This window comes from Saccopteryx bilineata, chromosome 1, assembly GCF_036850765.1.
Source record: "Saccopteryx bilineata isolate mSacBil1 chromosome 1, mSacBil1_pri_phased_curated, whole genome shotgun sequence".
In the NCBI taxonomy this organism is placed as follows: domain Eukaryota; kingdom Metazoa; phylum Chordata; class Mammalia; order Chiroptera; family Emballonuridae; genus Saccopteryx; species Saccopteryx bilineata.
In genome coordinates this window covers 89,814,056-89,828,053 of record NC_089490.1, presented here as the reverse complement: position 1 = coordinate 89,828,053, position 13,998 = coordinate 89,814,056, and the positions used below count along the sequence as shown (strand labels likewise).

Sequence of the window (13,998 nt, the reverse complement as noted above, 5' to 3'; positions counted from 1 at the left end):
GGGGCTTCACAGTTTGAGAGTAGTTCAAATCCGAACCCATGTATGATTCCAGAACCCTTCCCTGTGCATAGACCAGAGGCACAATTTAGGGACAGAAAACTTGGCTGTGTGTCCCTGCTGACAGTTGCTTCCTGGCTAGAAGAATCTCAGTTCATGTAACAGAAAAGATCAGGGACTGATTTGTCTTCAGGTCAGTCAGCTTCAGGCGTGGCTAGATCCAGGTGCTCAGTGAGGCCGGGACATGATCTCACTCCTCCAGCTGTCAGCAACTCTCTCTGCCAGGACAGCTCCCCTCTCAAACAGGCCCTCCCCAATTTGTGACAGAGATGGCCGGGGCAGCTCCAGGCTTTCCATCTTGCTTAGCAGTTTAAACTAAAGTCTCAGAATCAGGCTTATTGGCTGGCTTAGGTCACCCATCCCTCCCTGACCAGTCCTTGTGACCAGCAGGATGAAATGCTCTGATTAGCCAGAAGGGAATCAATCACACCCTGCCCTGGAGCCTAGAGGTGCGGGCAGTGGGTGTCAACTCCCCTGAGTAATCTGGACAGAAAGTGATTTTGGGGTCGGGGTTGAGTCCCCAGAGGAAAACTAAGGGGGGGGGGCAAAAGGGGACAGATGCAAGGCCAGCAGAACTACCAGCATGTGGTCATTGTCTGATCATGTCAACCCAGCAGAAGACAGGCTGGCCCAGTAGTTTGGTGGTGGCATCTGCAGAGGTGTTTTCTTACAGGGGTGGGGTGGGGGTTGATGGTGTTTACAAGGTATAGAAAATATGGGTGAGCTGAGCTGTTTTTCTTGTGGGGGCAGAATGTGCAGACTGATACGGTGCCGGCAGAAGCTGCCAGAGCTTCCTGCGGGTGTCAGGAGGCTCCTTGCCCGTCTTCTCCAGCCCTCCGAATATCTGTCCATGCTGACAGATTTGCTGACAAGGCCTTCCTGCTGCAGGCCCTTGTTCAACCAGCCCGTGCCACTTGGGAATTACCAGGGCCAGGCTGGGCCTGGGTGGGAGGAGCCATAGGGGTTCCCTGCTGCTGTAGGGGGTGCAGGGGCTCCAATAGAGAGCAATGGTCCCTGCTCAGCTAGGCTGAGCCCACCATAGCCAGGCTGAGCAGCCCAGGGACTCTAGAGTCCGTGGTAGGAAGCCACCCCTGTGAAGGCCAGGAACACTGCTTCCAGGCTCAAACCCTCAAACCCTACTCTCAGGTCAGGAAAGACCTTCAATAAGCAAACACTGTTTCTAAAACTTTGGGCAAATCAAGTAGTGCTTGTGAAATTTTTCATTTAAAAATTTGAGAAAACCATCTGAACAGCAGTGCACACAAATGCAACAGAAGGACATGATATAATTATCTTGGAGATGGAGAATCAGTATTGTGTCTGGTTTTAATAAGCAGAAATAGACAGCTTGGAATGTTTTCCCAAACACTTGGAAGTCGGGGCAGGTTATTCATGAAACAAAGTGCGCAGAGGTTTCAAAACACACAGGAATGAGCTATTGCCAACATCCACAATTCGTCCAAAGGGAGGTCTCAACCCTGGCTTGCACACCTCCAGGGACAAGGCTCTTGTTACCTACAAGGTTGATCCTTCCACATTTCAGCAGTTCTAACTGCTAGAAAGTCCTCTATGGAGAACTGCAATCTGCTTTCTGAAAACTCCCCACCCCCACAATCAGAGCCCACCCAGGACAGGTCTTTGCCTCTGAGAGCCAAGGACAGCGTTCCACCTTGGATCTCTCCTTGGCCAGCCTCTCAACATAGGCACCCAGTCCCAATCCCCAGCAGTTCCTCTATATTCCCCGCCTAGGTGCACCTTGAAGTCTCTGCTGCAGCATCTAAGCATGGGATGTTGCCCAAGAAGGCCTTGATCTTGGCTGTCATGCCCCAGAGTGTACATCTATGTGTCTGTGTTTGTATGTTTGTGTGCATCCACACACATGCACACACAGGTGAACACAGGTCCCAGACAAGTGTCCTTGTCTCCAACACCCTCAGACACAGGAGTGACGGTCTTTGACTCACTTATCTGACCTGTAAAAGCAGCACTTGGTGGTTGGGGTGCAGGCAGGGGCTGTCCTCCTGCCTCCCCAGCACCTTCCCTTGACTTGGAGAAAGCAGCTCTTACCCCCGTATAGTTTATTTAACAGCCCCCACGCACACAGATCCCTAGCCGGTCAGTCTTGTTCTCTTTATTTATTGGATAAGGACAAAGCAGCTCAGAGAGGTTGAGGGACATGTCCAGGCTCACACAGCCATTGAGTGACCAGACTGGGATTTTAACCCAGATGGCTTGATGCCAAAGCCAGTGCTCTTGTCCCCCCATGGGTTTTCATGCCCTTGGCTGGAATTCTGGGGGTGGAGGGTGGGACAGCATCTATTCAGTCAGCAAACAGTTGCAAACCTGCTTCGGGCCAGGCCCTGGAGCAAGCCCAGGGGTTGCGAGACCCAAGCCTGCCCTGGAGGAGCTCCCCCACTTGGGAAGGTAACACCAGCAAGAAAACTGAGGTTGAAATACTGACAGGGTGGGGACCAGGGGTGAAGTGGCCAGCACCGTCTCTCTGAGGGGCTGACCTCTACACGCCCTTCACAGGAGAAGGCATGGCATGGGCCTGGGGCACCAGGGAGAGTTTCTCCAAGATGCCAGGGACCAATGATGAGCTAACAGGAGGGGAAAGAGTTCACCCAAAGGTCCAGTGACCTGCCCAAGGCCACACAGGTCAGGCCAGCCCCAGGCCCCAGACTAGATGGACATTGCAGCCAGGTCTTTCCCTCCTTCTCTCTCCGGCAGAACCTCTTCGACAGCATCAAAAGTGAGCCCTTCTCCATTCCTGAGGACGACGGCAATGACCTCACTCACACTTTCTTCAACCCTGACCGTGAGGGCTGGCTGCTCAAGCTGGGTGAGATACACGCACACTTGGGCGCACTGGGGCACACAGCTGACACATGCAGGCACACATGCTCAGGCACACTGGGGCACATGGCTGCCATACTTATGCACATGAAGGCACACACATTTTCATGCCAGCACACTCAGACGGATGGGGACACACACACACACACACACACACACACACACACATTGACCACAGCCTCAGGGCAGGGTTAAGACAGCCCCAGTCTCCTGACTCCCAGTGCAGCTGTCTGCCTGCCTGATCTCTCCATCCATCTGTCCTGGGAATGAAGCGGACAGGGGGAGGGAAAGGACAAGCAGGAAGAGGGGAGGAGAGCTGACAGATCGACAGACAAGAAAGACCCTTCAAGTACAGTTTGTCTCTCCTCCCTGAGGGCTGCTGGGGGGGGCCAAGGTTCAGTGAAGTCAGGGCACCTGCCTGAGGCCACAGTCAGAAGATGGCAGATATTGATGAGCAGAGGGTTGGGTGTTCCTGAAGGACAGAGGGGTGAGTGATAGGATGTGGCTCAGGGGAGTCTCCCCTCAGCATGACTGAGGGCAGGGAGGGCCTCAGACCTTCAGAGCTGTGTGGGTGGGTGCTGCGGTTGGAGAGGGGGCAGCTGCTGCAAGAGGGGTAGGGGAATCTAAGGGCCAGCCACCTGCCCCTGTCCCCACTCCACTCCTGAGCGCCTCCCAACAGGCACACTTAGCCAGGGACAGTGGCCTTCTGAGGCAGATGAAGACAGCACCTTGGTTGGAGCAGGGACGTCGGCCTGGGGTGCCCACACAAGCCCTGCATGCCTTATACCCACGTCCCAGCCTATCCCACAACCCACACAGCCTCCTTTCTTGCCCAATGGACAGTTCTCAGTCCCAGGGAGGCTCTAAGCCACAGAGTCCAGCTACCCCACCCTTGTGCTAGACATCCAGTTATTCAGCCTCAGCTTCTGCAGCTGTGAAATGGGGAAAATAATCACTGGGATAGTTGAATGTATAGCAAAATGGCCAAGCACTTGCCTCTGGAGCTAAGACACCGATGTTCAAATCCCAGCTCTGCTGCAGAATCTTGAGCAGATGACCTGGTCTCGTTATCTGTGAAATGGGTTAATAATGATGCCCTCCTCATAAGTGGTTCTAGGCATTAATAAGTGAATAATTTTTTAAACCCTCTAGAACAGAGAACAGTGGTCCCCAACCTTTTTTGGGCAACGGACTGGTTTAATGTCAGAAAATATTTTCACGGACCGGCCTTTAGGGTGGGAACGGATAAATGTATCATGTGACCAAGACAAGCATCAAGAGTGAGTCTTAGACGGATGTAACAGAGGGAATCTGGTCATTTTAAAAAAATAAAACATCGTTCAGACTTAAATATAAATAAAACGGAAATAATGTAAGTTATTTATTCTTTCTCTGTGGACTGGTACCAAATGGCCCATGGACCAGTACCGGTTCGCGGCCCGGGAGTTGGGGGCCACTGCTCTAGAATGTTTCTTGGCAAGTGAAAGATGAAATGCTTGGCCTAATGCCAAGCAGGGAGCTGGCTAAGGGACGGACCAATGGGGGAGGGCGGCAGGAAAGCCCAGAGAGTGACCAGCCACTGTCCTGAGCTTGATCATGGGGAAGCCCCAAATGCTGGGTCAAGCAGCTCAGGGGAAGCCTGGGGGTGAGGGGAACCGCTAAGATTTTTGAGTAAGAAGGAAGGAAATAGAGCTGGGGGAAGTGCAGCAGGCTGAGTTAGGGGTTCAGGTGGGGCAAAGGATCCAAGGTCCTGCTCTTCCGTGGAGGGAGTGCTGGTGGCCCAGAGAGAAGGACTGACTGCACTGTTGGCCTCTTGCAGGAGGCCGCGTGAAGACATGGAAACGGCGCTGGTTCATCCTGACTGATAGCTGCCTCTACTACTTTGAGTTTACTACTGTAAGCCTGCCCCTGCCCCTGGCCCTGCCACCACCACTGCCTCCCACTCCCTTCTGGACTTGCACTAAGCAGTAGCCTCACAGAGCTGGGGCCCCTTTGAGATCATGCGATCCACCTCCATACCCATTTTACAGATGGGGAAAACTGAGATACAAAGGGGAGGATGGGCTGGGCCAGGGATCAAGGCAGAGCCAGGGCTTAAAGCTGGGTCTCCTAATTCCCAGCCAAGGCTCTTTCTGTGGTACTTTTCATACCCCTCCAGAAGACAGTCTGGGAAGGTAGGGGCACTCCTCTTGAGTTTGGGGAGCTCCACAAGCTACCTTCCTGTCCACAGTCTCATGGCTCCAGTTGCTGATCTGGACTTTCCCTCCTGTTCCCCTGCAGGATAAGGAGCCACGGGGGATCATACCCCTTGAAAACCTTTCAGTACAGCAGGTGGATGACCCCAAGAAGCCAGTAGGTGTTGGAGTGGGGGCCTGAAGCCAGAATGGCTGGGGGGAGGGGGGTGTTCTGAAACAGGGTGGGAGGAGAGGGCGGCTGTGCTGGGCGCTCCAGGGGGCTAGGCCAGTCATAGCACGCCTTCCAGGGGGCTCAGGATTGCCTCCATCTCCCTCCTGGGGCCATGGACCCTGTGCCTGCCCCTTCACCTCTCACAGGAAGCAGGCCTGCGCAGGGTGTGTGCTGCTGCTTGCCTGAGCCCTGGTCTTGCCCGAGTGTCTAGTCCTCTCTGAGTCTCCTGGAGAGCCCAGCCCAGCCACCCTGTCCTCCCACTCCTGCCCTGCCCTCACCTGACTACCTCCCCACAGTTCTGCCTGGAGCTCTACAACCCCAGCTGCCGGGGCCAGAAGATAAAAGCCTGTAAGACAGATGGTGATGGCAAGGTGGTGGAGGGCAAGCATGAGTCTTACCGGATCTCAGCCTCGAGCGCCGAGGAGCGGGACCAATGGATCCAGGCCATACGGTAAGGGATGGCCAGCTGCTAGGGAGGGGCCTCCTGTCACCTCCCAGAAGCCCCTTGTTTCTCAGACCTTATTTCCTAGTCTGCAAAGGAGGACAACTTCAGAATCTCCCTCCTGTTACTGGCATGCAAATCCCTCCCACCCATATTCTGTGAGCACCTCCTCTCTGCCAGCACAATGCCAGGCCCCAGGACACAGAGGAGTGAGGCACCAACTTCATGGGGCTGGTGGGAGGAGCAGGCAAGGTGTCATGTACAAAGCTCATTGCCCAGCCTCCAACACTTGGTCAGTGCTCAGGAAAGTGGCCCTGGGAAGATCTGGTAGAGACAGAGGGAAGGGTTTTCCAGGTGAAAGAACCAGCCTGGGCAAAGATGAGAGATCAAGTCAGTGTGTGGCCCACCTGGATAATATTTTAGAGTCCAGTGTGGGGCTGGGCAGTGCCAGGCAGTGCGGGCGCCTGACTGCAGGGACAAGGCCCTGTGGGGGCTGAGCAGTGGGAGATGATTCTGCAGAGGATGGCAAGGCCTTGGCCACCATGGCAACCAGCTTGGGTTTCTCAAGGGCACTGGGGAGCCACAGACTGGTAAATAGAGAAGGGGTGTGGCCAGGTGAGAAAGGCTACAGTGTGGGGACAATGGAGGGGCAAGCAATGGAGAAGCAGGGGCAGCTGAGGAGCAGGATAACAATTTTGACTCTGAGCCAACTGGGAGACACTGGACAGGATGCAATCTGTAGGCTAGAGGAAGACACAGGACTAGTCTCTGGACCTGGGCCATGTCCCAGGGACCTGCGGGGTCTTTTCCCTCAAGCTTTGCGGCAGCCCTGTTAGACTGCCAGGCCAAATCCATTCTCACCTCCATCTTACAGATGAAAAAACTGAGGCCCAGAGAGGGTAGGGACTTGCCACAAAGCCAGGCCCAGCAAGCAGATCCACTGACTCCCCCAGGCTCTTTCCACCTCCTTCTTAGAGTCTGATGGAAGCCTGAGGGGTCCAGGGACATTTGGGGGCAAAGTTATCAAGGATTTCAACTCTTTTCAGGCCTGCCCATGGGACTCGGGATCATGCCAGTGAGGCTGGACTCATCCTGGCCTGGTCCTGGTTGGGGTCACCTGCCTTTACCCTGCAGCAAGGCAGGCCAAGCTCTCCCTGGGAAACCTATGCCCCTATAACAAGCCTAGGAGATAAGCCCACCTTGATGGCCAGCTCAGCCCTGAAATCTTTTCACCCCTTCCTCTTCCAGAGCCAGCATTACCCGTGTCCCCTTCTACGACCTGGTCTCTGCTCGGAAGAAGAAGATTGCCAACAAGCAGTGAGCTTCGCAGAGGCGCTGGGGCCAAGCATCCCATGGCCCCGGGGCCCCGTGACCATGGGGTCTAGAGACCCGCCTTTCAGCCCAGGGCACACTCTTCCAGCCTGCAGACATCCTCCCCCTCTCCCATTACTTCAAGCTGACAGGAGGGGGGAGGCAGAGCTCAGGAGGATGGGTGCGAATAGCTGAGGTCCCACAGCCAGCAACGAGGCCCTCCCAGCACCCAGCTGCTGCAGGAAAGGCCTGAGGAAAGCAGTCAAAGAGAAACCAACCCCAGACCCTGGCATCTTGTCCTCACTTTAGGCCTGTTTCCTCTTCTGTGAATGTCTCCTTGCACTCTGAAATGCAATCAGTCCTCACGGTAGGAGGGGTCGTGAGGTTCCTAAGCTTCATCTCCAATGTGCTGTGTGCCCTCTGCCCAAGCCTCAATCCTCTGGTTCTTGAAAAACTATGATGTCTGGATGGAAATGTCTTGGCCCTTCTGGCTCTGTGATCTCTGCCATTCCACCTGGTGAGGGTAGCCACAGATCCAGTGCAGGTGTCAGCAGTCTGTGAGCTGGTTGCCTCCCTTCCCTCAAACTGCTTCCTCCAAGCAGTAGGACAGGGTTGCACCAGGTCTCCCTAAGGAGCTTCCAGCTGAAGATGATTGCTCTTACTTACTAAGCTGGAGAGGACTCTGGATGCACAGCTGCTGGGAGCTGAGAGCAGAGTGGCTCCACCTTCAGGATGTCGTTTCGGGGTAGGGGCAGGAGGGACTCCTCAAGACAATGGTGCAGAACATCCCAGACACATGTGCTCAAGCAGGACTGGTGGTACAACCAAGAAGCCAAGAAGAGAGAGCTTTGTAGGAGTGGGTACCAGGAGGACTACCTGGAAGCAGCAGCCAAGTCACTGAGTGACACAGAAGCTCGTGGCAGTCTCAGCCAAGGCTTCCCTGCAAACACACTGAGTGGAGTTCCCGTGGTGGTGAGGGGCAGCCCATCTGGATCCCTGCATCCTGAGACTCTACGGCAGCAATGTGGAGAGTTGAGCTAACTTCCCACCACCCTGGCAAGCGGCTCCATCTCCAGGCATGCCCCAGCCTGGAGGAGGATTCTGCGAACAGGCTTCTTCTCAGAGGCACTTCTCGCCCCCTCACTTGGGCCCTAGGAGAGCACCTAGAGGGAAATCCCCTGCAGAAAAGCAGGATATGGGGTTGCCTCCGCCCCACTGCCAGCCTGAGTGGGTGAACAGAAGCTAGGTGGGGTCCCAGGAAAGGGGAGGCAACCTCTCCTCCCTCTACCCCCACCCGCATGTGCACACCTTTCACAGGGGCAGGATGGAGTCAGCTGCCTTCTAAACGGAGATCTCTGTCTCTGGTTGTACATAAGCGCCTGTAATGACATTGCATTGAGGAGGGTCTCAGCAGGGCAGCTGCAGGAGGAGGCCTTGCAGGACATTTCAGGACTTCCACAGGCCTCGGTCAGCCTGGGAGTTGAGCACCCCCTCTGCCACCTCACGGGCCTGTGAAGGAGCCACGGGAGGAGCTCTGGTCTGTGGTCATAGAGTCTGAAGTCTCCTACCACTGGCACACACTGGCTATGTGATCTTAGTCCACTCCTGCCCAATCTGGTCCTCAGTTCCTCCCTCATCACTGAAGGGAATCAGTGATTTTCTGGGCATGAGGAGCATGAATCATTCAGAAGAGAGAATAAAAGTCATGATCTACCTTACGAATGGGGCTCTGTCCTCTCTCACTGTGATCTCATTTGCCATCATTGACCCCACCCTGGCCCTTCACCTCATCACCTTCCAGCTGAAGGGAAGCAGGAGAGCCAGACAGGGAAGAGTGGGCACTCGGAGGGCCCTTGACCCTCATCCTCAGGCCACTCAAGGCTGTCACACTGGACAGATGTCCCCAGGGGCTGGATTTGCTGCAGGGGCTCACTCAGAGCAAGGATGGGGTGTGCTGGTTCTGCCAAGGCCAGGGAAAGGCAAAAGAACTTCCCAGCAGGAAGTACCATCTAAAGAGAAAGAGCTACTGCCTCGGGAGATAGGTAATAAGCTTCCTGTCTATGGAGGGATACAAGCACTGGCTGGCTCCAGTGGTCACTCAGAGTGTTATAAAGGGGCTTGAATTCAGTAACCTTCATTTACTTGTACTTTCCACAATATTTATTCAAGAACTCCAGTGTTCCAGGCACTGTTCCAGGCATTGGAGGACAGAATCCCTGTCCACCTGGGGCTTACATTCTTGTGGTTCTGAATGTGAACACTCCAGGAGCCCCCTCCAGAGGTGTAGGGCACTCAGGTGGCTCCCACACCCTAACCCAACCCACTGTCTGAAATTCCACCAGTGAGTCACTCAAAGACCTTAATGCACTGGATTGATCAACCTATCCACATAGTCATTCACTCAGCCCCTGTTTATTGAGTACCTACTGTGTACCAGGCTCCATACACAGAGCCAGGGATCAAAAGATAATCAAGACAAAGCTCTTGTCCTCAAAAGGAGCTCAGCTTAGGTGGGGGGAGGGCAGGTACAAAGGAACAGGGACAGCCTAGGCTTACTTGTGCTGCTATAGAGGGAGGCTTGGGACCAGAGGAGGCGGGGCTGGGTAGAGGGCAGCCTGGGAGGCTTCTCAGAGGAGCTGTGCTTGAGTGTTGGCAGTCAGGTGGGGGGAAAGGATGCATACCTGAGAATGCAGTGAGAGAGTTGGGGGAGTGGCAAGAAAGGGGGACAGGGCCACATCACAATCCAGGAATGGTGGGGCCTCTGAATCACTGGCGGAGGCCCCCTTGCTCCTCTCCCGGGCAGCCTCTGCCCACCTCCCCACCATTCCGACACTCCTCACTCTGGGCGGCAGGGGGCTCCCACCACACATAGATGAGAGGTTCCCACAACACAACCAGACTAGGGCTCAGACCGCCTGCCCCTGGCAGGGACAAGCCTCTGCCAGAGTAGAGCCTTGGCCTGAGCAGGCTGGAGGGGGAGGCACCTGGTCTGCTAGGACCCTCAGGCTCAAGCAGCCTGACAGACACCCATGGCACAGATAAGCAAAGGCCTCCCCTCCCACCTTCATGCTGGGCTCAGCCTGGGAGTCAGGACACACAGCTCCCTCACTGTTTGGCTGTGGCCCCCTGAACTAGTGGCTCTCTCTAGATGTGATCTTCCTCCCTCAAGTTTGGACCAGGTGAACTCCATCACACAAACATTTAACAGGGACTTCCGTGTGTAAGGGTGTTCCTGCCATGGGATGGGCTGATACCGGATTGGGGTGGGGGTGGCAAATGAGGAGGTGCCACAACAGTACGAAAGGCCACAGTAAGAGTTCTGAGAGCCACCCTGAGGGCTGGGTTCAAGGCCCAACTCTACCCTATATCTTAAGCAAATTTCCTACGTTCTATGAGCCTCAGATTTCCCACCTATAAAATGGGAATAATTAAGTATGTTCAAAAATACTTAGAACAGTGTTCAGCACCTACTCAAGGTTATGTTAAATGCCATTATTTATGTTTTTGTTGTTGCTACAGGGCAGAATGTGTACATGCCTTCACGGAGACGCAGAAGAGCCTGAGGCTACTAGAGGGGGAAAGATTCATGGGGATGGGGGTAAAGATCTGGGAAGGCTTCTTGGAAGAGGTGCTCATTAAAGATAAACAAAGTGGAAGCCTAGCTCTTCCAATCAGTGGGACCAGGAGGAACCAAGATGAGATTGCATACCAAGGCAAGGTACTCCTTGAACTCAGACCCCAAAGCAAGCCTCAGTGGGCCAAGAGAATACAAGTTTGAGGAGGGCTGGGTCTTGGCAAGAGCTGAACTGTGTGCACAGTGCTGTAATCCCTTGCATCCCCTTGGCCACTGTGCCCCTTGTCATGAAGCTCTGACTGGGAATTCAGTAACAGGGCTGCTGAAGAGAGGCCACTGTAGAACGCGGGAGAACAAGCTTGGCACAGGAGACCCTGGGATGGAGTAGGAGAGTGAAACGAGGGGAGTGCAGAGAAGGCAAGTGAGACCCCTGCCCAGTGCCGGAGCAGTGAGAGCACACTAGGTAACCCAGAGCTGGCACCGGAGCACTACACCTGGATGCCAGGGAACAGAAGATGGTGGAGGGTGGAGGGCAGGCAATCAAGCGGCAGGTGTGAGAGACCTGGATAAATTGATTATTAGGGACAATAAAAGAAACTAAATATGTTTGCCGGCTCAGTGATGACTCAAGCATTCCCCCAGGGGTCCGCAAAGATTGAGCATCAAAGAAGCAAAGACAGGCCTCCTCCCACCAGGGCTCTGCCAGCCTTAAACCCTCCTTCCTAGTGATGGAGGGACCACCCACTGAGCGTCCTGAAGGCCTGACCCCCGCGGGGCAGCAGAGACTCAGCCACTCCAACCTGCATGGTGCCACTCTACCCCCACCCTCTCCAAACCTCCCTGGAACGGCTGAAGAGCAAAGCCTCCTAGTGAGACACATCTGGGTTGAAGTCCTGGCCTTGCCCCAGATTGCTGTGTGATCTTGAACAAGTGGATGCCCTCTTTGGACCCACATTCACCAGAGAAGATAGATCCCCACAGAGCCGGGGCTCTGCCTCCCCCTCCCTGTCTGGCAGTGTCATTCTCATCCCATTCAACTTCTTCCAGACAGCAGGGAGCAGAGCCTCCTCTGTCTAAAACCCACCAACTTCCCTCCAGGAAAAAAGCCAGCTCCCACAGGGCCTCAATGGGGAGCATACCTTCTACCGGTACAGGGTTCCAGGCCAGAGCTGGGCTCTGGGAGCAGCAGGGATGAATCAGAGTCTGAGGCCCGAAGCAGGGCAGACAGAGGAGGGAGAAATGACCTCCTCATGGGTCAAAGCTCCGGAGGCTGCAGTAGGGGATGGGAAGGGGCTGTGCAGGGGGCAGGGAGCAGAGGAGGAGGGTCTGTAGGATGCCAGGAGGAAACCCATGGTTCTCTGGATGCCATGGGCTGGGAGGTGGCTCACTGTAGAAGCCCAGGGCGCTACTCAAATCTCAGGCCTGCCCCAGAAAAGGAGGGCACTTTTTTTTTTTAAGATTTTTTATTTATTCATTTTAGAGAGAGGAGAGAGAAGGGGGGAGGAGCAGGAAGCATCAACTCCCATATGTGCCTTGACCAGGCAAGCCCAGGGTTTTGAACCAGCGACCTCAGTGTTCCAGGTCGACACTTCATCCACTGCGCCACCACAGGTCAGGAGGAGGGCACTTCTATGGGTCACAGAATTCCCTGCTCCTCCCAAGCTCACCTGGCTTCTCCTAGAGCCACAGCACAAGATGGGTTGAGGCCTTGGCCACCTTGGCCCCCACGGGCAATATTTATGGAGGTTTCCCTTTATATTCTCCTATGAGGTATTAGTGGCAAGTGACCCCTGAAACAAGCCCACAAAAACCGAGTGCTCCAGATTTCACCTGGACACCCCTGTCCCCCAAACCATGCCCAGCAACAATATATTATGGCCAAGGCCACCAATTATGGGGCCCTCACTAGGACCAGAGCCTCTGCCAACATGCTGCTGCCTCCCAACCTCCCACCACTCAGAGTAGGCACTGCTCTCCCCACTCTACAGATAGGAGCTCTGAAGCTCACAGCACATGGCCCAGCTAGAAGGACCTGAGCCAGAATGGAATTGTGGCCACCTGACTTGAGACCCATATAGATTTAAGGTGACCACACAATCATCATCCAAAATGGGACCCTTCTGAGAGTGCTAGAGTGCTGGGTTAGAGAGGATGCCAGGACAACAGGGGTGAACCAGGACAGCCCCAGGCGCCCCAAGACATATGGTCCCCCTAGAGATGGAACATATCTACAAGAGTCCAGCAAGGAAGTAGGGGCATCCTAGCTGGTCCTATGGACTGGAAGCCAGTTTGTGCATAGCTTCTTAGTCCTGGAGAAGCACAGGACAGCTATTTTGTCCGGAGCAGACTGGGCCCCAGGTCTCTACCCAGTTCCAATAACGCTTCCCCTCTATTAATCTACCCAAGTCCTTTCCCCAAGGGGTGTTGTGTGGACTGCCCATGAGTGCAGCCAGCCTGGTCCGCAGATATTAGTTGGCACTATAATATTTTTGATGTGGTCTCCCTTGCAGGGCTGAGAGCAAGGGTTCTGGACAGAACCACCATAGGTACTAGAGGCTGCTCCTCCCATCCTCCCAGAACCTGCTGAAGCCCTCCTCCTACAAGAAGTCCTTTCTCACCACCCCAACCCCTCTCTCCCTCTCTCTGCTTTTGTACAAGGTCCTCTAGCCCTATCCAGAAATGTCTCAGCCTGAAAATCACCCTTCCCTTTCTTCATGAGGAAACAGAGGCTCACAGGAGCTAGGGGAAATGTTCTAGGTCACCTAACACGGAGGCTCCACGAGGCAGACAGAGGCAGGAGGCATTTATTGAGCATACTTCATCTCATCTGATTTTCCCAATAGTCCTCAGGCAAACAGGATTATTCTCATTTAACAGAGGAGAATGTGGAGGCCCAGAGCCACATGAGCCAGGAAGTTGTTGAGGTCAGGAGGACCAGGGACCACAGGCAGTTTTCAGCAGAGATGGAGGATTAACTCCTGACCTTTACAGTCCCTTTGATCCTTTGAAGCTAAAGCTTAACTCTTTTCTCTTCCTCCCTCCTCCAAGGGATTTGCATTTCATAATAAAGAGCCAGGGAGGACCCAGCTTTGACCCAAAGAAATTATTTTTTGAATAAAATGTCCCCTATTTGAAAAATAATAAATCATGCTAATGGGAGGAAATTAGAAAATGCAATGATCAGGAAGAAAAAACTTAGATCAAGAATTCTTCAACCTGATATTATAAACATTTCCGATTATTTCCTATCTGCTTTCTGCGTTACATCTCTGCCCTGCAACTATGTAGGCCAGGGGTCCCCAAACTACGGCCCGGGCCCGCGGCCCACATGCGGCCCCCTGAGGCCATTTAT

At 54.2% G+C, this 13,998-nt stretch overlaps 1 protein-coding gene across 2 annotated transcripts in view; it reads left to right on the top strand.

Annotated features, from left to right (window-relative positions):
- Positions 1-8,781, top strand: part of CYTH4 (cytohesin 4) — a 30,396-nt gene extending 21,615 nt beyond the window's left edge. For both annotated transcript variants that reach the window (XM_066258962.1, XM_066258955.1), the window contains 5 exons: positions 2,788-2,899; positions 4,733-4,809; positions 5,194-5,265; positions 5,616-5,770; positions 7,010-8,781. In XM_066258962.1, the coding sequence (XP_066115059.1) occupies positions 2,788-2,899; positions 4,733-4,809; positions 5,194-5,265; positions 5,616-5,770; positions 7,010-7,082 (489 nt within the window). In that variant the 3' untranslated portion in view covers positions 7,083-8,781. The remainder of the gene's footprint in view (positions 1-2,787; positions 2,900-4,732; positions 4,810-5,193; positions 5,266-5,615; positions 5,771-7,009) is intronic.
- Positions 8,782-13,998: the final 5,217 nt, after the last annotated feature.